At 43.0% G+C, this 27,000-nt stretch overlaps 2 protein-coding genes across 15 annotated transcripts in view; one reads left to right on the top strand and one right to left on the bottom strand.

The window, feature by feature from the left end:
* The window catches only part of KDM2B (lysine demethylase 2B), a 120,050-nt gene extending 115,951 nt beyond the window's left edge, over positions 1-4,099 (top strand). For 7 of the 12 annotated variants that reach the window (XM_057743781.1, XM_057743784.1, XM_057743783.1 and 4 more), the window contains exon 23: positions 2,508-4,097. In XM_057743781.1, the coding sequence (XP_057599764.1) occupies positions 2,508-2,689 (182 nt within the window). In that variant the 3' untranslated portion in view covers positions 2,690-4,097. Of the gene's footprint in view, positions 1-2,507 lie in introns of all 12 variants that reach the window. The other 5 variants (XM_057743789.1, XM_057743779.1, XM_057743778.1 and 2 more) reach the window with 3 other exon arrangements.
* A 3,109-nt stretch (positions 4,100-7,208) lies between these two features.
* RNF34 (ring finger protein 34) lies at positions 7,209-25,060 on the bottom strand. Of its 3 annotated transcripts, none has more exons than XM_057746718.1 (6): positions 24,935-25,060; positions 13,473-13,691; positions 11,844-12,251; positions 10,301-10,402; positions 9,841-10,042; positions 7,209-8,159 (listed from the first exon to the last, which is right to left on the bottom strand). In XM_057746718.1, the coding sequence occupies exons 1-6, from the start codon at positions 24,938-24,940 to the stop codon at positions 7,969-7,971; spliced, it is 1,128 nt and encodes a 375-aa protein (XP_057602701.1). In that variant the 5' UTR covers positions 24,941-25,060; the 3' UTR covers positions 7,209-7,968. The 3 variants fall into 3 exon arrangements, with proteins under 3 accessions (XP_057602701.1, XP_057602703.1, XP_057602702.1); XM_057746720.1 differs by having other exon boundaries at positions 11,844-11,894; XM_057746719.1 differs by lacking the exon at positions 24,935-25,060 and adding an exon at positions 24,284-24,411.
* Between the last annotated feature and the right edge of the window lie 1,940 nt (positions 25,061-27,000).

The raw sequence follows: 27,000 nt of genomic DNA, 5'->3' as shown, positions 1-27,000 counted from the left end.
TTCTTTCAGCATTGTTTCTTAGTTTTCAGTGGACAAGTCGTTCACTTTGTTAGATTTATTACTAAACGTTTTCTTTTTGATGCTATTGTAAATGGAGCTGTTTTCTTAATTTTCTTTCAGATTGTTCATTGCTAGTGTTATAGACATGCTACTAATTTTTGTGTGTTGATTTTGTATCCTGCAGCTTTGCTGAATTAGTTGTGTGTGTGTGTAGAGTCCTTAGAGTTATCACATTAAGGTCATGTCATCTGCAAGCAGAGACTTCTTTTCCATAAGTATCATTTTAAAAAATTTCATGTTTTGATCTGTCTAGATTTTATTGTGAGGTATGGCCACATTGTTTGAGGTAATTTATAACCCGGCTTCTCCTTTCATGGAACATCTGTTTTTCACCCACCAGGGGCCTATCCATAATGTTCCCCACACAACCAACTTTATATGTAGAACATTTTCCAACATAGAAAAATTGGACGAATAATACCATGAACACACGTGGCCTCTGGCCAGATGCAACGTTTGTGCTGTGCTATCTGTGCTTTATCTCTAGACCTACCTTTTTTCCTTTGGCTTCATCATTTTAAAGTTGCAAACATCATGACACTTCACCCCTAAATGCCTCTAGGTACTTCAGTGTGCACCTCCTAAGAATAAGGGCATTCTTCCTGCATAACTACAAAAGCACGATTACACTGAAGGGAAAGACTAAAGAGTTAACACCAGATATGATGTCTTATTCCAGAACAGTCCCTACTTGTCTTTCTCCCCAGAGACAGTGGCCTATTGAAGGGCCCAGTGTGGTCTTCTCATAGGACATCCCGCCCTCAGGATTTGTTTGTTGGCCTTGTATCCTTTAGCTTAAATGCCATCCCCTGTATTTCCTATAAACTGCCGATTAGGTCCAGAGGCTCGCTTAGATTCCGCTTAGATGTATCTGGCAAGAAAACCTTGTAGGTGACGGTTATATACTTTGTGTATGTCCTGCTGTGAGCAGTGGAACTGCTGCTCACAGAGCAAATGTGTGGCGGGAAGGCCCCCCACCCCACTGGTGCTCCCCTCTGCTGCCTGCCATTCCTATAACCCTTGGGGACCTGCTTTTGGTCGCTCCGTCCTCCTCAGAGTCTTCCAGCTTTAGCCCCCTTCCTCTTACAGGATGTTACACAACATCCTTTTGCAGTAAGATTATGGGGGGACATATTTGAGGGATTAATTAGGTTAAGGGATACCCTTGGAAAATCTGAGGTGTTATCTTTCAGGTCATGTCTTTGGCATCATTCTTGTCACTTTCCTATCTGCCTGGCCTTCTCAGTGGCAGTGCATGTGAGGCAGACAGCTTTCCATCACCACTTGTTCTGAGTACATGAATTCCTACTTCATGAGATTGAGTTTTATTTACGTTGTCTGAAATGTGTATCCAAGACTCTATGAGTGTCTGTGCAAGGGTTTTGTGCAGACCTGAGGAGAGTGCTTGAAAGGGGCTATTTTTATTTGGTTGCGCCGGGTCTTCGTTGTGGCTCACGGGCTTCTTAGCTGCAGCATTTATGTGGGACCTAGTTCGCTGACTAGGGATCGAACCCACGCCCCCTGCATTGGGAGTGTGGAATCTTATCCATGGCGCCACCAGGGAGGTCCCCAGGGCGGTTGGTTCTTTGGTGACTCGTTGCCACCTATGAAGCTGGAGGGACTGTGACAGTGCGCAGGCCTCGTGTGCGTTCCTGCAGCTTGCCCTTACTGATCTCATTCCTACTCAAGTTAGTAGCAGAATGAAAGTGCAGATACTAGTGATGGTGAGCAGGGGTCTCCAGCTTCATGCCACTGAGGTGACGGAACCATTGGGCTCAGGGTGGGGACTCAGCCTCAGCTGGACACGAGCTGGCGTTGTAGACCCCGTTGACTGAGGATTCAGTTCTAGAAGAAAAGAGTGTGACAGAAGCGAAGTCCAGATGGATAGAAGTACTCGGTTGAAGAGCCCATCTGCTGGTGAGGGCACGGTGGAGGGTTCTGAATCCTGGTGTTGCTCTCTGTGGACAGACTCTCGCTGGCCGCTTCTAGCACGTTGGTCTCCTGCATAGATTTGAGGTAAACGCCCCACGGAGGGCGGCCAAACACACAGGGCCTCGCTCTAAAGTGCGGGTGCCCAGGGGAGTGGGAGGATCCCAGGATGACCTTACAGGTGTCCTCTCCCCTGGGAATAAGCAGATAGCGCACAAGAACCTGCAGAGAGGTGTTCCTCAGCAGTAGAGCAGATGCGAAAAGCAAGCCATTTTTATATATCGTGGGATCCTATCTCTGTAAGAGTGGCGGCCATGGGGTAAGAGTCTAAGCAGTTTCACTTGGCATGTGTAGATGCTTTTCAAGCATAGATGGACCTTTTACACATGGTAGAGGAAACCGTTCCCCATTTGAAGACAGCGTTTCAGCAAGGACTGCTGCTGCTCGGGTGCTGAGTGGGGTTGGGGGGCCTTCAGCTCCACGCTTCCTCCACCTCACCTTGTGTCCTCTCCCTGCAGACTGCAATAAGGTCACTGACCAGTGCCTGTCCTTCTTCAAACGCTGTGGGAATATCTGTCACATTGACCTGAGGTACTGCAAGCAAGTTACCAAGGAAGGCTGTGAGCAGTTCATAGCCGAAATGTCTGTTAGTGTCCAGTTTGGGCAAGTGGAAGAGAAACTCCTACAAAAACTGAGTTAGTCCGAGGACAAGTATGTAAATACGGGGTGGGGGTGGGGGGGACGCGGCAGGGGAGGGTAAAAGACATTACAAAAACTAGGGCTTTTATTTTCAATTTGGAACTTGGAACAACAGACCACAGAACGATTCCATTTTGCAAGTCTCGCCGAGGGAGAAGCCAGTCCGCCACCATTTTGGGGATGAGTGAGTCAGGCGCTTACCTTTGGTCTTTCTGAATCAAAACTGCACTGCTTTCTGGACCATTTCTAAGGTGGCCTTTACCAAGAAGACATTCCCGTCGGAGAGGAGGATGAACTTAGAAGAATTTCTCTTACTGAAGCATGAGCTTAGGAATTTTTTTTTTGGTGGTGTTTTTGTTTTGGACACCTTATTCCTGGCAACTTTGGGGTTTTTGGTGTCAACATAAAGTGGACCACACACCACACCTGCCGTTTCAACATGTTTGTTTGTTTGGTTTTGTTACATCTTACATTATGCAGAACTATTTTTGTACAAATTGTTTAAAAGTTATTTATGCAAGGTTTGAATGCATACCAGTGTTTTATTGTTTTGAGATTGCCAACTTTCCTGGTTTCCTTAAGGTAGGAGAGAACTTAACCTGTACTTCATACAAATCCATCTACACACGTGCCCAGATCTGGCAAAGCAGGCTAAGACCTTCCAGTTAAAAGCATGTCTAACTGGAAGTTGAGAGCCTGCTTTGTATGTCAAGAAGTTACATAAGCATGTTGTGGATCTATGTAAATTATAGTCAAAGCGAGACACTTTGCTAAATTTCCTCTGTATAGAACTCACCTTTTTCTCAAAATTTTAAAATTCAGACTTTAGCCTTTGCACTCAGGAGGGTTTTGCTCCAGCATGAGCTCTTATACTCTATAAGATCTAATTTATACAGAGTCAAGAAGTTGAATAAATAATCCAACATAGCCTTTCTTTTCCTTTTTTTCTCTCCTTTGAAGTGTGAGTTGAGTTCTCATTTAAGGTTTATAACATGGCTGTTTCCCAGGTGTAAAGTTATGCATTCATAAGTGCCATTGTCGTAAGGTGTTGTTTTCCTAGACCTTCCCTGACGCGGTTTTACCTTTGTTGAATTTGTATAAACAACTGTACAAAAAAACCACTCTTGGACTTTGAGGGTTTCTGTTCTGGGGGTGGACTAGAAATTTGACTGGGAAGTCCAGAGGCAGTCATCTCAACACCAGCGTATACTGTTTTGAAGCCAAACAAGGTATAGTTTCTTACACACCTGAGAAATGCAGCAGCGCCTTGGTATGTGTTTTTTGCATCTTCAGAAAGAGGTCTTGCTGTTTGTGGCTAAGAAAGGTAACGGGAAAGAACTGTGCTACACCAGTGTCCACGTGTAAGAGTTGGGTACGAACTGCCTTAAGGGGCAGGGTGGCTTACCTGTTTGGGTGCCTCAGACCACACCTGTATAAAATAACTTACACGGCCACTTGGCATTTCCACTGCCAAAGGGGCCAGGGGTCCACCTCCTCAGCCTGCACTGGAGGCCACTCAGGGGGGGCCGCATCCTGCACTGGTCACCTGGGGCTGGGGTGGCTGGAGGCACTTGGTTATGAGGTAGCGTGTCCAGGTAGCGGACTCAGAAACCAGTGAGAAATAAACTTTAGGTCACAGAATTTTTTTAAATGACAGGGCCTTGCAACTTCCTACTCACATACTGGAACAACTGCTCTAGTCACCTGAAAAGGAAGCTAACTCAGCTTCCTCCCTCAGTCAGCAACAGCAACATCAGACTTCAGGCTCAGGGGACTAGCCTTTCCTGCTATGGTGGTTTCACGCCAGGCCCCCTAACCCCATCCCCCCCCCTTTTTTTTTTGCCATGGTGAAATAGTTTTTGTGCCTTCTGTTAATTTAAATCCAAAGATACTTCGTTTATTTTCTTTTTTTCTTTTTTCTATTTTTTGGCTGCACCACGCAGCATGTGGGATCTTAGTTCCCTGACCAGGGTAGAACCCAAGCCCCCTGCAATAGAAGCACAGTTTATGAACCACTGGACCGCCAGGGAAGTCCCCAGAGATACTTTCTGACTCAAACTGGAGACATCTGAAGCTGTTGCACTTCAGAATTTAACTCAGGAGATGCATTTCACAGAGGTATGGTTAGTTTAATGCTCTGTGGTTTATTTGGAAACATGTAGCTTACCTTTGCAAGTGTGATGGCTCATCCAGGAGCACCCGCACAAGAGGTCAAGTTGCAGTTTTCCTGGCAGCCTGAGTGCTGTGAACCTCCGAGAAGAGTTACCCTGATGTCCAGTAAAGGCATCTTCTCCCTTGGGAACCACTGAAGGGTGACAGTGGTTTTCAGGTGGAATCTCTTTCCCCTGTAACGTTTCTGGGAGCACACAGGTCTGCCAAGAGAGGAGGTGAAGGAGGGGCTGCCAGGGCTGGGCAGCTGGAGTTACTGTAGGGGACACACCACGGAGTGGGGACAGCATCTCTCTAGGCTTGAAACGGCCAAGGGAGTGCGTTGGGCACAGATGACCTTCCCCCAAGTGTACTGAAGATTATACCCCAGTACAGTCTTGAACAGACCTATTCCTTCAAAAATCAGCTTTAGATGAGGCCAGGCCAAGCTAGATGCTTGCAAACAGCTGCTCTGAGCCCATGTGTCGTGTCTGATGAAGTAATGGAAGGACCGTAAACCAGAGGGACCACTTCTTGTGTGAGATCACAACTTCTTTTTGTTGTTGTTGTGTTTTTTTTTTTTTTTTTTTGGCACACGGGCTTAGTTGCTCCGTGGCATGTGGGATCTTCCTGGAGCAGGGATCAAACCTGTGTCCCCTGCATTGGCAGGCGGATTCTTAACCACTGCGCCACCTAGGAAGCCCCACAACTTCTTAACCCAGGAAAAAGGAGAGGCCCCAACCCTCCTTTCTCTAGGGATCCTGACCTTTACAAAGGCAGGCACCACAGCCCATCCAAAACATCCAGTGACATCCTTCCATCCTGTGAGGACAAAGAGACATCATCATATTCCATTGTGAACTTGCAGAATTCTATCCATATGGTAGATTACCTATTCAGAAAATTAAAGAGGCATGGCATGCAGGTAGAAAATGCAGATTCCAGGGAGAAATGTTTGCCCTCTGTGCAATAAGTTAGTCCCTTGCAATTCAGTAATTCCAAGTATCAAGCCTGTCAGGCTAAACATTTGTTGGCTTCTCACTGAGCTGAGGTTATTTCAAAAAGCTGCCTAAGAAGATCCATTAAGAGTTTCTGTTTATTGCTAAAACAAGCACCTGAAACTATAAGTCCAAGAGGAAACAGTAAACAAGCTGTTGTAAGCTGAGACTCTGAGCAAATAAATCTCAGTTTTCTAATTTAACTCAAGATACACCAACACCTGTTGCTCAGCTTCTATTTTGGGGTGTTTACTATCACCCGCTGGCCTGGATTTGAAGACTTCCCCCACCAAATTAGAGATCTGTGGGGAACGCTGAATTTCTGGAGTTCACTGTCTCACGAGAAGCACAAACTAAGTGCTCCTAAAGCTTCAGCAGGGGCTGAGCTTTTACTGTCCATGTGAACTGTAGCCAGTACCTGCCCTGGGCCCTGCAGGGAAGCACAAGAGAAGGATATTTGAGAATATCCACCAGGTTTCAGTTTACATGCTTTGACCCTCAAAACCAGAAAAACACAGAAAGGCAATTTTCACAACTAGCCAAACTTTCTGCCTTAAGCACAGTGGGGCAAGACTTTTTACCTCCTTTGCTGTAATTCTGAGCTCTTGTGGACTGACTTCAGATTCCTAAGCACCTGAAGGCATGTATTACCCACTGTAAAGTCAAGATATTAAAAAACCCACAGGACTCAGCCAAGAAGTTATGTAGTTTCCTAAAAACATACCTGCCCACAAGCCGTGCGAATGAATCCACAGTTGGCCTCAACTCAACCAAAAAAACCACCCTGATTAGAGTCAGACCTAAAAGAGATTTCGGATCATTAATGTCCCAAGAACCTTTTTACATAAGCTAATGTCTCAGGTTTCTCATCTGTGCTAAGAAAAAACACTATCATCAGAGCTAGGTTCAAATTCTGATGTGGGGACTTTAATGGGTTTTTTTTTTTTTTTTTTTTTTTTTTTTTGCCGCACCACACGGCTTGTGGAATCTTAGTTCCCTGACCAGGGACTGAACCCGGGCCCTCAGCAGGGAGAGCTCAGAGTCCTAACCACTGGACCACCAGGGAATTCCCTATGGTGACATTTTAACTGTGAGATTTGACTTCTCAGAGGTCGAGTTCCCCATCTGTGACATGAGACAGTGTCTATTTCAGAATGCTGGAGTTAACCATACAGCACCTGGCAAAATACCTGGTCACAGTAAGTGGCGAATATGTAGTTAAACTTACTGGTAAGTTAGCAGCCAAGGCAGACAGGTGCAACATCTTTGAAGGTGCTCCTTTCTCTCATGAAGAATGTGCTAGACCAGGCCTGGACACCCATTCATGCTGTACCCAAGTGAATTAGGAACTGACCAGGACAGTGTAAACAAAAGCATTTTTTAAAATCTAATTTTATTCCTAAAGTTCAAATTAGTTAGCGGGTAGCACTGAAAATACACTTTCACTATACAAAACAGTGTAAACTGATTACACGTTAACAAAGAATTTAACACACACACTTCTCTAATGAAGGAAGCTAGATGCAGCCCTTGCTATAAAAAGCTGTACCTGAACAAAAATGGACATGTTTAGTCTAAGGCCCTGGCAGTTGACTATAGAATGTCAGTTGTTCCCAATTACGTTTAAACGCAGAAATAGCAACAATGTGGAAACTTACATTCATCAAATAGTAGCATTTAAAATATACATGACTAATAAAATGAACATTCAGAGGTGCCACTGCTCAGCGTGTACCATGTCGGCCATTTGCAGACAGTGATCTCACCCATCCAAAGAGAACAGAAGTTTCAAACATCTGAGTAGTTTAAGTTAAAAACAGGATGAAGGAGAAATAAGAGAACAGGATAAATGTTCTCCAAAGAGAGCAGTAGCTGATGCCATAAGCAGTCTGACTTCAGCGATTAGTGATCAGAGAGGTGTGAGGAAGCCCAGCAGAAGCTGGGAAACTGAGCCCATCCTCCAGCTGACAGGCGAACGGCATGGACCAGTGTTGCCGCAACTTAGGATGAATCTTTCCCGTCCCCAGTTAATAGTGAAAATAATTTTTAAAAATAGCTTCAGCTTTTGAACAGGAAGTTTCCAGTCCCTTCTGTGCACAGAAATGTCTGGGATTGAGCTGGGGGGCCCTCGGCTTCAGGACTTGAATACGTGCACAGCGCGCACCACGTACTGCCGGCAGATGGGACACTCGCTCATGCGCTTGCCGCACTTGGTGCAGGTGACCATGTGCCCGCACTCGAGCAGGACGCAGTCGATGACGGCGTCCATGCAGATCCGGCACAGGCTGTCGTCTTCTTCGTCCTGCAGCTGCAGCCGCTCGCCATCTGAAAGGCAACAGAGAACTGGGGCTGCGGGCACAGCTGCTAAGTGACCCAGAGCGACTCCCCCGTAAGAGAAACAGTCCCACTTCTCTGCACATTGGTTCCTCCCACCAGAAATGGCAATAATTACACCTGGTAGAGTTTTGTGAAGATTAAATGAGAAATACTTAGCTTAGGGCCAGGGATCAAGTGCTTAACACGTGTTAGCAAATTTTTCCTGACCCCACCCCTATTTAATTTTATTTTATTTCTACATGTAATACAAGGTTTTTGTGATAGCTTGCTTCTATAAATAAACATGAAGAAACCCTAGGCTGTCTTACACACGGGCCTCAGAGTCAGAACATGATTGGAATTTCCAGCCCAACTGTGTAGCCTTGGGAAAGTCACAGCCTCCAGGACCTCATCTCAGCAGGAGGAGGAGCTTGCTTGCTACACCAATAGGAAAGAGAGTCATACATCAAGTAGCCTGTGGTTGGGGGAAGGTGCCCCCTGAACCTCGGAAGCATCTCAAAATTCATCTGTGTTTCTGGCTACGATAGTACAGTTTGGGAGTCTGTCTAACTCAAAAGGTATGGGACATTCTGGTTCTGAATAAGAAAGGTGCAGAATGAGTTTAAAAGGTTCACTGCAGCCTGAGATTTGGCCACAGAACTACGGACAGTGAGGCTTCCCTTCCTACAGGTCACAGAAGGCATCAATGGGAATCATGAAGAAGGTTAGAACCGAGCAAGAATTCAAGCTTGAAGGGCCAGCAATCCCTGGATTTAAGAGAAATAAACACTGTCATGTCAAGGAAATCTTGTCATCTGAGGTCCTAGTTTATGGCCCATACCACTACTGGAAAGTGGGGAGAAAGGATCCAGGGAATAAGATAACAGATGAGCCTCTGTAGGCTCCAATGATTAAGATGCCTGTATCTACCATTGTGGTATCATCTTAGAAACAGGCATGCCAAAATACTTTCTGCATATTCTGGGCATAAACCTATCAATAAATGCTGTATTATAACCAGCTTTTAAAGAAAAAAACTCAAGATGATAAAAAATGATGGGAGGACTGTTTTCTAGATAAGAACATAATATTTGTCAGTCTGAACACCACTGAATTCTTTTTTCTTGCCTATAAATGTTCTGTGGCTTGGCCCTGGTACCAGCTGAGGATTCCAGCTCCACACTTCATCAGTAAATAGTTCAGAAGTTCTTAACCTCAGCTTTGCATGACTTACACAGAAACCTACTAATACCTGATGCTAAGAACTACTTAACATCTTGGATCTTGGGAATTCCCCCTCCCCCCCCCCCCCCCCCCCCCCCACTGTTTGATTATCTCAATTGTAGCTTTTAAATCCTAAATACTGGCCTGCCAGACAGGTTAGTTAGAAATCAAGCCTTTGTATAGATACAAGGAATTTCATTAGAGTTCTAACAAATTATGACCAGAAAAACCAGAGTGAACAAATGATTATCTATCTCATTGGCAATGGTGATCTCAAAGCCAACAACACATAATGAACTTACTGCTTAACAGATCTATAAACAGGTTCATGTAACTAATTCACACTCAGTAAAAGGATACATAGTTTTCTCAAAAATAAATTGGACTTAACTGTGACAGAAACAGCCCAGTTTTTAAAAGCCTAAAGGAGGCTACTATAGGGGAAAAAAAGGAAAAATAAACCTACATGACTTTTGGTTTTCTTCATTCTCTTTGTATAACCGGTTGACTTTTTCTACTAGCTCCCATTTTTCACAACAGCCAGAATAGTTGACAAAATTCCGAGCCAGGATTTCCTTGAGCTGGCGCACGCTCATCCCTTCCACATCTTCAAGGCTTGACAGGTCAGACAGAGAAGCTCTCACTCTCTTCTTAGCAAGGCCAGGTGTCTGAAATCACAGAGTCCGTCCATTACCTCTGTTCCTGAAATGCAGCAAGGAAGACAGCATGCTGCCTTCACCCTCAGTCCATCACTGGCCCTGGAGAGTCTCCCCAGACTTCTCACCAGTCCTTGAAGTGTTTTATATATCATGCTGCATTCGAACCAGAAGAAACATCCTGTGCTAATCTAGCGAGAGTCCACATGGGCATTTCCCTTGCCTACCAAGGTGACACGTCAGGAAACTGAATTTTACAGGCAGTCTCACCCGCTCCTCCGAGTTTTCTTCACCCTCGTCCTCATCCTCGTCGTCCTCGTCCTCGTCGTCGTCTTCATCTTCTGTGTTTGCTGACGCTATTTCACTTTGCACCTACACACATAATGCATGTTAGGTCAGGAATCACTTTCCTAACAGTATTAGCCCATATTTATCACTGGAGAAAACCCTCCCATAGATCCTCCCCAAGAATGACCCTAACCCCTGGCATATTCCACACCTTCCCTGGATCCTGAGTGCTGCTGCCCCTCCCAAACAGGTGGGCCCCACACGATTCCATAAATAACTTAACTTCCACAGTTATCTCAAAAGTCAAATTTCTATGTGTTTGTGTGTGAATCTGTAAAATCTAACCAGAGTATTAACTCCCCAGGAGTTAAGAAGGTCCATCACGGAATGTCAAAACCAAAAGTGTATGGAATTGCACTGTGTCCTTATCAAAGGACCTGCACATGGCTGGTTTAACTGGAGCCTCTAAGATACAGGTGGAAACTAAAGCTCTAAGATCAGCCCTGGTGTCAGGGGTATTCGATTTCAAAGATCTCAATCCTACTACCTCATACTTAGACATTCTAATTCCAAACAATGCTTTCTAGACTGATTCACTGATGGTTGACGCTATTTCTAGTTTTTAGAAATTCCTCAACAATCAGATACTCTTTTCTTCAGGGAGAACAGAAAGCCTAGGTCAATCCCCAATTTCAAGTATCCTACCCCACTAGTTCACAAATACCATATTGCAGCATCCAAAGACCCACATCTCCCAAGTGGTGTCATATACCCAAAAGTGACACAAAAGTCAGATGTGTCTTACGTTTGCATCATAATTAGGCCAGCTGCCATCTGGGAAAATAATAAAACTCCTAGCTTGGGCTTATCTAATTTATGACTATTTAGAAAGCAACTAGACCACATTTCCCTCTGCTTCTAACCTCTTTCCTCAGAGGAAAAAATTTAATGTGGAGATAAATGTTCAAAACAATTCTTTCAGCATTTTAGAATCATTCATATATACAAATTGAGTATTAATTACAAGGCCTTGAATGTTATTCAATCAGGATGCCCAAGAACCTCACTGGGACAACATTCTACACTGGCATTTCTTTGAAATGAATAAATAACCGTATACTGTTACTAATTCAGATGGCTCTTTCCCAGTATCTGAATTAGAACAATTTTACTGTAGCAAGGCAACTGGGCATTAGGTTAACTTATAGTTTCCATGGTCACTGACACACAAATAGTCCTGCAAATGTTTATATATGACGTTTCACAGTCATTATTTCAACAGCTAGTATTTAACTACATAAGATAGGGAAACTGAGGTAACTAAGGTTAAGAGACTGAGGAGCTCTTTTTGGACCCTTCGGGCAGCACCTAAGCTCGAAGCCTCACATCAGGAAAGCCTGCAGGCACAGAGTTCAGCAGCACGTGGAACCCCTGCTCAGCAAGGAGGCATCAGCCCTAAAGGCCCCACCATATTGCCCAAGAGCAGAGGACATGCCAGGCCCTCAGGGTACTGACACCTTCGTACCTGTGCCAGCACTCCAGATCCTAAGGTCCGGTCTCCACCCATAAGCTCTCCCTGAAACGAAGACACGGTAGCAGATGGGGCTGTATAGTTTGTAAAAAATGAATGTGTGAAAAAGCTAGAAGTCTGGGACCTTGAGGAATTCAGACTGCTCGTGTCCAGGTCGTCCTCAGAGCCCAGCCCATGGTGACACAGTACCAGATCTACCAAGTCTTCTTTTTCTCGACAGGTATCAATCGGTATGTTTCTAAGAATGAGATACTGCCGTAGATCCTTCACTTTCAGTCGCATTAACTGAGGGCGCTGAAAGGCCGTCTCTTGTAATAAGTGACAAGTGGAACATCTACGGAGATTTTCTTGTAAGACCGAACAAACGGAGCAAAAATCTTTCTTGCAGTCACAACATACATGCTGAAGAAACAGACAGAAAAGAAGCATTTAATGAGAGCCAGGTATAAGCCACTGTGAAAGCACCAGTTTTCCTTTTGCCTTCTATTAAAATTAAATTTTAGTTCTTATGAAGTCCCCCATGGGCATTTTCGTATTCTAAAAGCAGTGAAAATCAAAACAGTCACTGCTGAGGCAGTTTGGATTCACAGAAGTTCAAATACAGCTGTTTAAGAAAAACATACTCTTGTGTTAATGAATTAAAACCTTTCCACCCCTTGGTGCAAACATGTAATTAGCAAAACAGATCTGACTTGAACCACATGGAGCAGAAAAAGTACAACCACAAACTCTCTTCCTTCTCTTTTCCTACATGAAAATTTCCCTGTTTAAAGAGAAGGGGGACTGTACACCTGAAACTAACACAACATCGTTAACCAACTATATCCAAAAGAAAATAAAAATTTAAAAACAGATAAATAAATAAATAAATAGAAGGGGAGAAAGCCTAACACAGAGAGGGAAAGAGAAAGGCAACTGATCTCTCAAGGTCAGGCCAAGCAAACAGAGGACCCACTTATACAGTAATCTGTACCCTACAGAGCCTTAATCACAACCAAAGCCACTCCACGAGCAAAGCTTAAAGAAGACACTAAGATGTGGTCATTCTGCTTGGGGCATTGTTCCCACAAGCTAACACCTTGTTCCTTAAGTATTCAAAGAACTGAATTGACAGAGACTAGCAATATGCTAGTTCTCAGAAAGAATGACTCTCTGTCCTAAAGAAAATAACTGTTTTAGCCCAAGTGTTGTATGTTGAATCTTTTAACAGTAGTTAATATTAATATACTGTACTCGTTTCTTCACTGGAGTTAATATGGGTAGGGATACATTTTTTGAAACTTGAGATCAGAGTTATCGTAAATCATCCCTGAACAAAACTGCAGACTAATTAAATCTCTTGCTTCAGAACATAAGCATCATCGGGAGGAATCAAAGTATACGAACCCGGTCAGAGTCCAGGAGAAAGGATGGCTGAGCAACACGAGAAGTGACATGTCTAGTCAGAACACTTAAGCAGTGATACAGTCCCTGCAACTCAGTACGTTTCTAAATGGGAAATGGTTATGAGGACTAACTTTTTGATATTTGCAGAAGAAGAAATAAATATTAGCATTCAAAATAACATACAATCAAGAATTCTGATACATGCGTTTTTTGTGTGTAACATTTCATCCAACTCACCTTCTTTCTAAAGACTGAAAAGGAAAGTCCACAGGCTTTGCAAACTATATTAGGCCCTTCTGTAGGTGCTGGTGGGTAAGCGGAAAAATCAGAGTTTGGTGTAAATCTGAATGGACCAGTTCCTCCTGCAAATCCTGACTGCTGGCCCCTGACAGCTCCGGTTCCCATGACTTCATTCAGCAGCCCACAGCACGAAGCCCACATAGACGTGGCACCCGCCTAAAAAAGAACAAAAATAGGCACTAGTTTAAAGCTGAGTGGAACCTGGGCTCTCTGGGATTCTCAGGGAAAGTCATTCTGGAGAGGCACCTTTGACCTAAATAATTTCGAGATTACTCTTTTAAGCATAAAAATTTTAAGCTGTTTGGAAGTGGATAATTTTCTGGTATTTACAAAGAATATTTGGCTTTGGGAATACTCAGGATATATTGTTAAAAGGAGAAGATACAATATGAATCCAGTTTCGTTAAAAAAAAAAAAAACACATATGCTTAGAGATGCATGTGCATGTACACAGGAAAAAAATGACTGGACAGAAGTACGTTGTGTGCAATATTTGGGATATGCTTATACCCAAAAAAATGTTCACTGTTTATCTGAAATTCAGATTTCACTGAGTGTCTTGTATTCCATCTGGCAACCTTAGACTGGTGACTACGGCACCATTCCATAGGCTGAGGAAGACTTTCCCAGGTATCACTTAGCAGAAAGAATATAAATGCAAATTAAACTTCTGTCCTCTCATTTGTAGCTGGGCATAATAAACTATGGCATAAGAATACTTTTTTGATTTTTTAAAAATGACTGTGAAAATGTCAAAATGCCAACTGAAGCACTAAGTTTTTATGTATATCTCATATAATTTGTTTTCTAGAGTTTTCCTGTATTTTCCAAACCTTTATAAAGAATATATTAATTTAACATTAAGGAAAATACTTTTGAAAAGCAAACTGAAATGGGACTTCCCTGGTGGCACAGTAGTTTAGAATCCACCTGCCAATGTAGGGGACAAGAGTTCTATCCCTGGTCCAGGAAGATCCCACATGCCGTGGAACAACTAAGCCCGTGTGCCACAACTACTGAGCCTGCGATCTAGAGCCTGCAAGCCACAACTATTGAGCCCACATGCCACAACTACCGAAGCCCACAAGCCTAGGGCCCACGCTCCACAAGAGAAGCCATCACAATGAGAAGCCTGAGCACCACAAGGAAGAGCAGCCCCCAATGGCCACAACTAGAGAAAGCCTGTGCACAGTAACAAAGACCCAACGCAGCCAATAAATTAATTTAATTAATTTTTAAAAAGTAGGGACTTGCCTGGTGGCACAGTGGTTAAGAATCCGCCTGCCAACGCAGGGGTCCTGGAAGATCCCACATGCTGCGGAGTGACTAAGCCCGTGCGCCACAACTATTGAGCCTGCGCTTTAGAGCCTGTGAGCCACAACTATTGAGCCCATGTGCCACAACTAGTGAAGCCCACGCGCCTAGAGCCCATGCTCCACAACAAGAGAAGCCACCACAACGAGAAGCCTGCGCACCACAACAAAGAGTAGCCCCCTGCTCACAGCAACTAGAGAGAGCCCGCGCATAGCAACAAAGACCCAGTGCAGCCAATAAATAAATATATATGTGTATATATGTATGTGTGTGTGTGTGTGTGTGTGTGTGTGTGTAAAGCGAACTGAGAATACTGAACACAATTTTGATGACCTGAAAATCATAATGACATTTTGAGGTGTAAGGGCTATCTGCCACTGCACTAAGTGGCTTAAAACTAATATGCTGCCTTTCATGCTTTTTTCTCTCCTCTCCTCCCTTTCTGTGAATCACCACTGCTATCACTATATCTACCTCTAGCAACCTGTCTTTCCTTTTTTAGCATTCAGAAATCTGATAACCAGGCTTGTTAGAAGTGTATATAAAAATATATTTTCAGTGAGGGCTCAAGGCATTTTCCCATGCTTAAAATATAAAGCTACAGTGTTGGGAACCAATGAGCCTTTGTCCCTTGTCCTAATTCTTAAGCATATTCTAGACTTTAGATAATATGATAAGTAATGGAAGTCCAGGTAGGTGAGGTCTTATTAGTTAAAAGGGCATGACAATGGCACTGTTCCATTTATTATCCAATTCTGTCAAACATTTACTGTTTGTCTAATGAGCACTTAAGAAAAAAAATTTCTTTAAACAACCTTAAAAGGCTACTTGGAGGGACTTCCCTGGGGGTCTAGTGGTTGACACTTCGCTTTTCAGTGAGGGTTGGGGATGGAGTGTGGGTTCGATCCCTGGTTGGGGAGCTGGGATCCCACATGCCTTGTGGCCAAGGGACCAAGGCATGAAGCAGGGGCAGTGTTGCAGCAAATTCAATAACGACTTTCGATATGGTCCACCTCAAAAAAAGTAATAAATTAATAATAATAAAGCTCAAGTTCTTAAAAAAAAAAAAAGGCTATTTGGAGGGGCTTCCCTGGCAGTCCAATGGTTAAAACTCCACGCTTCCTACTGTAGGGGGTATGGGATTGCTCTCTGGTCAGGGAACTAAGATCCCACATGCTGCATGGAACAGCCAAAAAAAATTAAAATCTATTTGAAATGCTATAGAAGGATCACGTCATTCTTGCTACTACCCAGAAGTAATATGCTATATTAAACATAGGGAAAGGAGAAGGTAAAGTAATATGAAACCACAATACAAGGTTCAAATAGTCTTAAGCATCAGAGTCACTGATTATATGGCTGCGAACCCTGTAAAACTCAAGAAATAGTGATGCCTTTAAAGGTCAGGTTAAGTTATAATTAATAGTTCATACCTTTAAATAAATATATACCTCAGACTCTACAGCCATGGTTTGTTAAGCATAAAAATCCAGATTTACTAATAGTTCATTTAAAGTGAGTGTTCTTTTAGCAAAGGATTCATCTGCAGTGCCTTCTTTTTTTTAATTAATCATCTGCTGTGCTTTAAACAGTGAGCTCTTAAAACAACTGAAAATGTTTTTAAAAATTCAATTTGAGCACTGAATTTTGGGGGGAATATCTCAACTACAGAAAGTACCACCAGGAGGAACTTTTTTCATTCCAGGAGTTTAAAGAAGTACAGTTTTTGAGAAACTTCAGCTTCCTGCTGACCTAGCTACTAAACAATTACATTGCTGTTAGGTTTTATCCTCCTTTTGATTCTTGGGTGGTGATGTCTCCTCAACTCCAGTGAAAGTTCCTCGTGTACAGAACTTCCTTCCTCCACAGCACCTAGTTCCATCATTATGACTAATAAGTAAATAACTGTGTAAAAGTTTTCTTTATGTTACCTCTTTAAAGGCAACATAATTTTTTGTTCGCTTTTTGAACTTAAATTTTAAGTTCAAATTGTGTCTTGTTGAGAAAGAGTAATAAAGGTAAAAAAGGTTGACCTAGCAGGCCCAAAATCTCAAATGATACTTTTAAAGGAGCACTGCCACATATTTTGTTCTTTCTATCAGAAATCAGTTTTACAATGAGAGTTAAGGAAGGATACAAATTTTCAAACTATGTTAATAAGTAGGCTGAAAACATACACAGCTCTGGGGAAGAGAATAGAAGGATTTGTTTTGGGAAAACAAGTGAATCTCTTTGTCAATATCAATATTGGCAGGTAACTATTTCACCCAATTCCTCATGTTTCTATAAAGGGGAGACAATTTTCTCTTCACTCCCCAGAAGGGAAAATAATGAAAAGCATGCCTCTATCTTCTTTCACCCATTTCATTATAAATAAAAACTAAAAAGCAAAGCCCAAGCCAACTCCCAAAGTGTAGTCCCAGGCAAAAACATGTTGCTATAACCTAATATCTGGTACAAATCAGCCAAAGACCATAGCAGAGGAAAAAAAGAAACACTGAAAAATCTGTGTTTCAGCCTCATTAGATCTGTTAACTTAATTTTGGACAAAATCTCCCAATAAGGGATATTCCTAGCATGATACTGAGGGGTAAATCCATCTGTGTATACCGTTACCCTCTGACAGTAGCATCTGCAGCACCCTAGCCTTTCTTGAAAGAGTTCAGAAATTTGAAAGTGGAAGCCCCAGTCACCAGTTTTATTTGACGTACCTTTCTTTTCCATCCAGCATATTCTTAAAAATGGAAATTTAATTTTCCATTCCCCCATTAAGACTGTGTTTTCTGGCACCCCAGTGCTGAAATGAGGGTGACCTCTTCAGTGACTCCCCCTTCCCAACTTCTTTGGAGCCGGTATTGTTAGTCCTGTACCACAGGGGCTGCTGTCACTGCCTCTCACTAAGGAGCTACCTAGGCCTGTGTAACTGCCCTTAAGACAGTGGTTGGACCCATCAGGAGACCTTTAAAAAATACTAGTGCCTGGGTCCCAGCCCCAAGATTCTGATTTAACTAGTCTGGGGTACAACCTGGGCATCAGAATTTTTTTTTTTTTTAATTCCCCACGTGGTATAAATGTACAGGCAAGGTGAAAAGGTTAACACCTGCTCAGTCTGGGGGATTTCTCCTTTCTGCCTACATCATTTCAGCTGGACAATCGCTCAGATTCCCGAATGGAAGGGGCTGTGGTTACTTCTGAATCCTGTGCCTCTAGAGTTCTAGAACCAGCACCTCCTCCACATGCTCCTCACTACCTGTGTACACACCCCACCTCCCCACCTCTGGCTATGCCTCTAGTGTTTCCTTTCCCTCTCTGGTTTCCCCTGATCCTTTCAGAAAGCCTCAAATGAGTTTTTAACAATTTAATCTGATTATTAAATCAGTTCCTTTCCTTTTTTTTTTTTTCTAAATAAACATTTTCCCCTTTAAGAAAAATATATTTTTTAATGTTTTTGGCCGTGCCTCGGGGCATGCGGAATCTTAGTTCCCCAAAGGCCCCCTACAGTGGAAGCATGGAGTCCTAACCACTAGACCACCAGGAAGTTGCCAGTTTCTTTCCTTTACCACATATTAACCTGGAACTTATGCTGAAATGTGGTGCCTTCCTTCATTTTATTTGCTCTTTGCTTTTTGGCCCAAATTTCTTATTTCCTAACTTATTCCTCTACATATTTTCTTGGGTGAAATCTCCAATATTGGGAGAAAAGCAGTGATTTCTGGGTCTGTCAAAAAGCCATTTTACAAACTATTTTTGTCCTTCACCTCCAAGTTGAAGAACCCTCCCAGGAGATCAATCTTCCAAACTTAAGCTCCATCTCCCTGCCTCCTTAGTGTGTTTCATCTTCTTGCACTTTCCCTTAAAGTCCTAACTGCCTGAATTTCTTCTGCATGTCGCCTCAGGGCACAGGGATCCCTACCTGTTACCATTGCCTCTCCGGTCACCTAATGATGCTTGAAGTGTCCTATACTGATCTTTCCCCTCTCAAATCTGTCCAAATTTCTGTTAATACTTGATATAATAGTCCTATTCTTCGAGTGACAGAATCTACAAAAGCAATTAGGGAACAATTTAAGAGAGCGTTTTGCCAACAGTTTATTGAACGTGTGCTCTTGGGAAGAGGGCGCGGAGCTGAACGTGAATTTACTCTCTGAGTTCCTCATTCTCCGTCTTCGCTATATTTCCTTGGAGCCCAGTTACTGTATCTGGTAGGGTCAGAACCAGAAAGCTTCCCCTTTTTGCACCCTCCTCTTAAAAGCTTTCAAGACCCAAGTTCACATTCTCTCCACTTCTGTCATCCTTATGCTCTAAGATCTTCCACCAGTTTAATCAGCCTGCAGTCCCTTATTTTTCTTGTATTCACATTCTGCTCACCTTTTGATAGTAAGAGTAAAGCATATTTTCCAAATTACTCCATTTCCTCCTAAATTTTCTGAGCAAACCCAATTCCTAGGCAGACAGTACACAGGCATAGCTCTTTGGTTTTTGGATTTGCAGTAAATTCACTGAGTTTTTGCTATGCTTCAGTTCCAAAGAGGTGTATTACTTACATAAAGGTCACCATCCATCTTTCAATTGCTTACTTTGTAAAAATAATAATGATAATAATCTACTACCCTTCCACACATAAAGCCAGTCTTGATTTCTGAAAACTAAAGCTATGATCTGGGTTTATGTGACTAACAATTCTAAACCCTACTTGGGACCATGGTTGAGAGCAGGATTCTACAGACTAAACCACATGAATCCAAGAGGTGAGAAGCAACAATAATCTGTAAAGATGGCTACATTTCCTCTCTTGACCATGAATATAATTCAAAAACAACATAAAGGGACTTCCTAGGTGGCGCAGTGGTTAAGAATCCACCTGCCAATGTAGGGGACCCGGGTTCAATCCCTGCCCCAGGAAGATACCACATACCGCGGAGCAACTAAGCCCGGGCGTCACAACTACTGAGCCTGCACTCTAGAGCTCGTGAGCCACAACTGTTGAGCTTATGTGCCATAATTACTGAAGCCCACGTGCCTAGAGCCTGTGCTCTGCAACAAGAGAAGCCACTACAATGAGGAGCCCATGCACCACAATGAAGAGTAGCCCCCGCTCACTGCAACTAGAGAAAGCCCGTGTGCAGCAACGAAGACCCAACACAGCCAATAAAAAATAAATATATAAATAAACTTAAAAAATAAATAAATAAGAGAATAACCGGAGAAGGCAACCATCAACTTATATCTGGCACAAAACTCCTAGTTCAGGGAATTTAGCTGTGTTGCAGTTGATTTTTCTAGTCATCAATGACTACTAAAAACAAATGACTTTTTCTTGGTAAACCTAATCCATTTCCTACACATCCTCTTAGATTAAAATTGCTCCTGAACAGATTAGCCATGGAACATGGCCTGCCTGGCATCAGTTAAGACCCAGATATCATATTAAAAACTTACATGGCCCCCAGTAAGAAATTAAATTTTAAAGCCTCCTGTCTGGACTGCCCCAGACACCTAGATCTCTTCATGTTATTCTGGTATCCAATGCCAGTTCTTATGTTTTTTTCAAAGCCATTGCACCAAGATTTCAGGGAGCCAATAACACTACCTTTTTTTTTCACTCCCATTTTAAAACTAAGAAATAAGACAAACAGAAATTTAAATATCTGTTTGTTTTTTTTACTGGTAACACCAACTGGAGAACACGACTGGCTCTGCAGCCAACTGGTCTTGATAACATGCTACTTAGCCACCAGCACAGCTGACCAACAGCAGCTTACCATCTTGTTGACCAGAGTACCTTCCCTACCCATAAGGAGATAGATCTGAGAAGCTCCCAGAAAAGTACTGAGCCAAGCATGTTTAGCTCTTTTGCTAAAATCACCAACATAAAAGTTCCTCTTCATTCTCTAGCAGCAGAAAAGCTGAAAGTGTTCCTCCTGTATCGTTCCTTCCTATAGAATGAATTAGAAATTCCCTCCCCTCTGTAGGAGTACAGAGGAGGGGAGGGGACTGTTATCCATAAATGTAAACAATTTGCAGGAGTGGGACTGACAGTTTCCAGTGCTGTGACACTTATTTCCACAACAATAGCAAACCACCAATTTTATAAGCACTCTCCCAGTTTCCTCAGTCAGATTCACACAATAGAGGCCCATTCTGAATCATCATTTCAGTCAACAAAAGCAAGAGGAAATGTGTTACTTCTTTGCAAGAGCAGTAGCCCAGCCTTCTTTCTGGCAGCAAGCCAGTTTTCAAATGGCTCAAGGTTTAGCTGTCTTTGATTGTGTGTGTGTGTGTGTGTGTGTGTGTGTGTGTAAGAAAGAGAGAGAGACCTAATGTGTTTTTTAGAATATGTGGGGGTTGGGGGCAGGAAAAATGCTCCACCTAGAGAATTAACAAAAAGTTTACTACAAACTTTGAATTCTGTTCTAAACAGGATGTGATCAGGATGTGATCCCTCTTCATGATTCCACCAAAAGTAATAGTAGCCACACAAACTAGAAAGAAGACTAAGAAAAGCTACAGTGATTTCCCTGAAGATTAAATGACAGAGAAAGAGAAGGGGGAGGAGGGAGGTTGATGGGCTTGAGAACAGCAAAAAACTAAATGATCATAGTCTAAATCATTTTCTTCTGATTAAGTTAGGTAAACAGCAGTAATCATAATGCCACCTCCTAAGAATTGCTTGCCTCAACTCTAAATTAAATATGGTAATATTTTACACAGTTATTTTAAGGATAAACCTAGAAGTTTCCATTTCAAGAACATTAATTTTCCTGGATGCAGTAAGTAGCTACAAGGACCAGGCAGGGATTCAGTTCTTCCACCAGTGGAAGCTTCTTCAGAGAACTCAATCACCACAAGCTGTGTCTTTTAACTCTGAACAACCTTCAGTTTACTAAAACTCAATGTCCTGTTAAACAATATGAAAAGACGTTTCAAATCTCAGTACCTGTGATATAAAAGAATAAGTTTTACAGTTTAAATTTCAATTAGGTTAAACCTCCCTACCTGTGATATAAAAGAATAAGTTTCACAGTTTAAATTTCAATTAGGTTAAACCTCCCTACAGAACTTAAAGCAAACCAGAAGAAACCGTTAAGGTAATAAGCAAAAATCTTTACCCTATTTAGAGCCACTGGAGAAACATAGTTCCTTAAACCCTGAAAGGATTTCTCACTGAAACTGCTGCTTCAACTGAAATATAATACACCAGGAACTCTGCTAACTTAATGACCAAATATCAGACCATATACCACAAAGGAGGAAATTCTACATCCCAAGTTCTTTCTCTCATACCATCTGGACAATAAGCAGGATGCAAAAACAAATGCTGAGCTTAAAAATGTAATATTTTTAGGTAAGACATTGGGCCAAATTGATTTTTTACAATAAAGTATTCTGGAGATCATAAGTGTTATCTTCTTCATGTTTGGGTTTTGTTTTCTTTTTTTAAAACTGCATACTTGACCCTTAGCACCACTCCCCCACCTTTCAGAGACAAGAGGAGAAAGAAAAAAAAAAAAAGGAAAAGGAAATTACATTAAACAGATTACTTTCTTCTTCATGTCTCATTTTGAGCTTGGAAGAATCAACATGATTAGTAAATTTAAGGGTGAGATCAATATAAATATGGAAAAACAGGAAGGAGGATTAAATCAAATTAACATAAGACACTAATTTGGATTTTTTTAAAAATCCCTTATAGGAATTTAACTAGATGCTACTCTAAGGTAAAACAGTTAGTTGAATCTTTGAGACATAAACCTATTTCAAAACAACAGTTTCTAAACAACAACAACAAAAATTAAAGGAAGAAAGTAAATAAAATACCCATTCTACACATATACTAACAATCAGCTCCTGCTCCTGGGTTTGTGGGAGGATGAACTTATCTGATTGCTTGGCTTTTAAATTAATTCTAATTCCACTGAAAGAAGTGCTTGCTTAGATGTCAGAATTCCATGACATCAGGAATCAATGACCCTGCCCAGAAATCTATAGATGATACTGCATAATTAAACAATTTCAATATGAAACAAAGTTAATAAACAGCCCAAATCCTAAATTTTGTGAATCCAGTTTTCACAAAACTTTAAAGGAAAAGCAGTATCTTCATAATTGTCATCTTGTTCAGATTGACGTCTATTTAGGTCTGCATTTTGTTTCATAAAATATACACCTTTTTACATTTTCAAATCCCATCCAACTGTGTTTCTAAAATTTCAACTCAGAAAGCAGTATCCTCCATCTAAATTCAAAAACACTTCTGAAAAAATTTCAACACTGGACTTGCCCCCTAATTTTCTCCTTCTACATCTTGCTTCTTGATGCGTCACAAACTTAATACTAATAAAGGTACTGACATTCTTTGAAGCATTATGTATAAAGATCCCAGACTTCCCTGGTGGCTCAGTGGTTAAGAATCCGGACATGGGTTCAATCCCTGGTCTGGGACGATCCCACATGCCACGGAGCAACTAAGCCCCATGCGCTACAACTAGTGAGCCTGCACTCTAGAGCCCATGGGCCATAACTACTGAAGCCTGCGTGCCACAACAACGAAAGCCTAGAGCTGCTGCTCCAGAATAAGAGAAGCCACCGCAATGAGAAGCCTGTGCACCACGACGAAGGGTAGCCCCTGCTCTCCACAACTAGAGAAAGCCCAGGCACAGCAACGAAGACTCAACACAGCCAATACATAAATTTAAAAAAAAAAAAGAATATATTATGTATAAAGATCCCTGCTTTGTTTTTGGATCTGAACAAACAGCAAGATGATGGTTTTCAGGAAAGAAAGATAGTTTCAGGTATTTTAATAGGTATTCTAAGTTGAAATATTTTATAGCTGAACTGGGAAGTTAAAAATAAGTCTTAGAATATCCTCATACTTTAATACCCAGTTCAGAAGTTACCTATTTCAAAAATCTTCCTTGTTTCCTATAGCCAGAAAAATCCTTTCTTGCTCCTGAGGGTTTTGCAGTTTTTCGATACCTTACATCAAATTCTGCCTCATAATGTGGTTTCTGGAGAATATCTCCTCTCTTTTCGTTGGCAAACTCCTAAAGGGTGGGATTGTATTCTGAATTACTTCTACACATGACATATCCCTCTTAGCTAACACATAGGAAATGCTCAACAAAATATTTGCTTGGGGCTCTGTGAAGGTAGAGTTTTAAGCTAGCAGTTCACTCTGCTATTTTTCTTACCCCCACCAATCACACCTCTTCATTGAGATTAATGAAATCATCTGTGTCTGAAAGAGTATCACTTTATGACTCATCCCACTTGGTCTGAATCAATACCGGAATTGATTGTTGTACCCAGAGCTCTTTAGAACTCTCAGTGATCAAGTTGAGAGAATCAGCTCCCAAAAGTAGGCCAGAATCTCCCCTTCCCCCTTTCCTTAAACTTCTCACTCAGTGATGCTCCCACGCTCTCACACCCACCTTGAAGGCTCAAGATGTCAAATTACTTGCTGCGTACCTAGCGGCGACAGAGACACATCGGACTTGCTAAGCGCTCTCGGTCACGGCCCCAGTGTTAAGCCTGCGAAAGATCCTTCAGGGTGGGATCCCCGCCCCGAGGCATTTCTAACCAGTTAGCCTGGCCCCAGCCTCACGACTCCCCGCACCACTCCTTTTCCCTTCGTCCTGCAGTTTCCGTCCTGCGACAGTCCCGTGGTGTTCCCGACAGCTGGGTTAGTTCAAGGACTCGGGGCGGGAGAGGGCACGCTGTGGGCAAAGGCACGGAGGGTGAGGCGAGTACCAGTGGGTCTGCCTCCGGCCCCCGAGGACACGGACAAGGCCCGGCGCGGAGAGGGGCCCACCAGGCGTAAGTGGGGGGGGAGGGGGGGCGCCCGGCCTCTCCTCCAGCCTCGCGCTCACTGACGGAGGCGCTTTGGGAGTTGCAAACGTCCGGGAGCCCAGGACATCCGCCCTGCTGGTCAGGGCCCCAGACGCCGGCCGGGGACCCCTCCCTGCGCGGAGCTCTCCGAGGTGCCGGCGGGGTAACCAATGAGGCGGAAAGAAGGCGCTTCGGGAGCCCTGGCCGGATAGGAGAGGGCGAGGAGGGACTGCCCAGCCCCACCGGCCCCTCACCTTCATGGCCGCGACCGCCGCGTCTGGGTCGGCTCTGCCCGGGAACTCAGCACCATAGCAGCTCCTAGCACAGCCGCCCTCCTTCCTTCTGGGCGGCGATTACGGGGCCTCCGGAGGCGACCCAGCGTCCAGACGTAAGGGGCGTGGTGACGCCCGCCGCGCGCCCCCGGGTAGAGCGCCGAGCGGCGGCCGAGTCGGCCAATCCGGAGCCGACACTCGGGGGGCAGGTCACCAAAGCCAGTGAAGTGGCGGGAATGGGGCGGGGCCTCCGTCACCGCCTGGTGGGCGGTCTCGGGGTGGCGGGAGGCGTTCTCCTGACGGTCTTGTTGGTTGGGTCGCCGAGATCCGAGTCAGCGTCTCTTGAGGAACCTGGGCGGCAGAGATTTGGGTTTAGGGCTGGGTGGTCACGTTCCCCGGGAGGTGAGGGCGGGAAGGGGCGTGGTAGATTTGAAAACGCCGGTTGTTTGGAAGGTTTTTCTTATAACGGTCAAAGCAGGGCCTCGGATTTCCTCCCTAGACGTTCAAGCTTCTCACAGTCGGTAGTGACCTCAGGTCTCCTCTCCGGAGGGTCCAGTGAGCAGTGGCAGCTGCGCACGCAAGGACGACACTTTAAAAAACAAGGTTTTATTGGAAACGCTTGAAGAACCAACAGTTCTCAAATTCCAGCTGCCCTTTTAGAGCGACGTTCAAAATAACCGAAGCCTAGCACGGTGAGAGAGTTAGGGTGAGCCCTTGGAGTTGGCTTTATTTGGACAGAGGAAATTCATTGGTGAAGTATCGATTTCTTCAGCCTGACTTGATGACACTCCGTTGATTTTCCTGTATGTCTTCCTCTCCCCTCTGTCAATCAGAACTTAAATATTTAAGTAGAGAAAAATGTGAAGATGGCAATTCACTTCTCATGAAGACCTTTTGAATAGATTTGCTTATATGTACTAGGTCAGATTAAAACACGAAGCCACCCGCACTTTCTTAGGCTGCAATAACACTTGTTTTTTACTTATTCTTCTTGCTTCAAGCACTGCTCAGATAATATAACTCCTATGGTCCTGGATTTTCTTCTTTGGAAAAATGCAAAGAAAGCCTTTCATTCACCATGTGGGAACAGCAGCTGAGCCTCAATGGAAGAGAACGTACTAAATTCTTCTAATGATCCAGGCATAAACTCAGTAAAAATTGCTGGTGGTACAAAGTCATATTGCTCCCTCATTATAAAGGAAGCTGGCAGGTCTACCTGATGAGTTAATGATTAAGCACATGAAAAGATGCTCAACATCATTAGCCATCAGGGAAATGCAAATTAAAACCACAATGAGATACCACTTCATACCCACTAGGATGGCTAAAATAAAAAAGACATAATAAATGCTGTTAAGGATATGGAGAAATTGGAACCTTAATTACATTGCTGGTGGGATGCTAAAATGGTGCAGCTGCTTTGCAAAACAGCCTGTCAGTTCCTCAAAATATTAAACATAGAATTACCATATGACCCAGCAATTCTACTCCTAGGTGTAAAAACCCAAGAGAAATGAAGACTTATGTCTGTCAAAAAGCCTTATGCATGAACGTTCATAGCAGCATACAATAGTCAAAAAGGTGGAAACAATCCAAGTGTTCATTTCTTGAGGAATAGATAAATAAAATGTGGTCTATCCACATAATGGAAAATTATTTAGCTGAAATAGGAGTGAAGTACTGATACCTGTTATAATGTGAATGAACCTCAAAAGCACTATGCTAAGTGAAAGAAGCCAGTTACAAAAGACCACATATTCTATGATTCCATGCATATGAAATGTCCAGAAGAGGCAAATCCAGAGAGACAGAAAGTAGAGTAGTAGTTGCTTAGGGTTGAGGGGGGTAGGGGGAAATGCTGATGGGCTCAGGGGTTTCTTTTGGGGGGGCAATGAAAATGTTCTAAAGTTTATTGTGATGGTAGCCCAACTCTGCACATATACTAAAAACTATTGAATTGTACAATTTAAATGAATGAATTGTATGTGAATTATATCTCAGTAAAGCTGTATTCATCATAATAAAGATATTGAGAAACAGCAGCAAAA

The sequence above is a fragment of the Hippopotamus amphibius genome, chromosome 8 (assembly GCF_030028045.1).
Source record: "Hippopotamus amphibius kiboko isolate mHipAmp2 chromosome 8, mHipAmp2.hap2, whole genome shotgun sequence".
Lineage (NCBI taxonomy): Eukaryota > Metazoa > Chordata > Mammalia > Artiodactyla > Hippopotamidae > Hippopotamus > Hippopotamus amphibius.
Note: the sequence above shows the minus strand (reverse complement) of the source record. Positions and strands in the feature narration are given on the sequence as shown.

Bases quoted from the DNA above. Each gene is read 5' to 3' on its own strand.
- RNF34 (XM_057746718.1), bottom strand. The intron at 12,252-13,472 runs GTGAGTTGGATG...CTGTTTCTTCAG, and splicing joins TTTCAGTCTTTAGAAAGAAG to CATGTATGTTGTGACTGCAA. The intron at 8,160-9,840 runs GTAGGTTTATTT...GTTGCCTTTCAG, and splicing joins TGAAGAAAACCAAAAGTCAT to ATGGCGAGCGGCTGCAGCTG.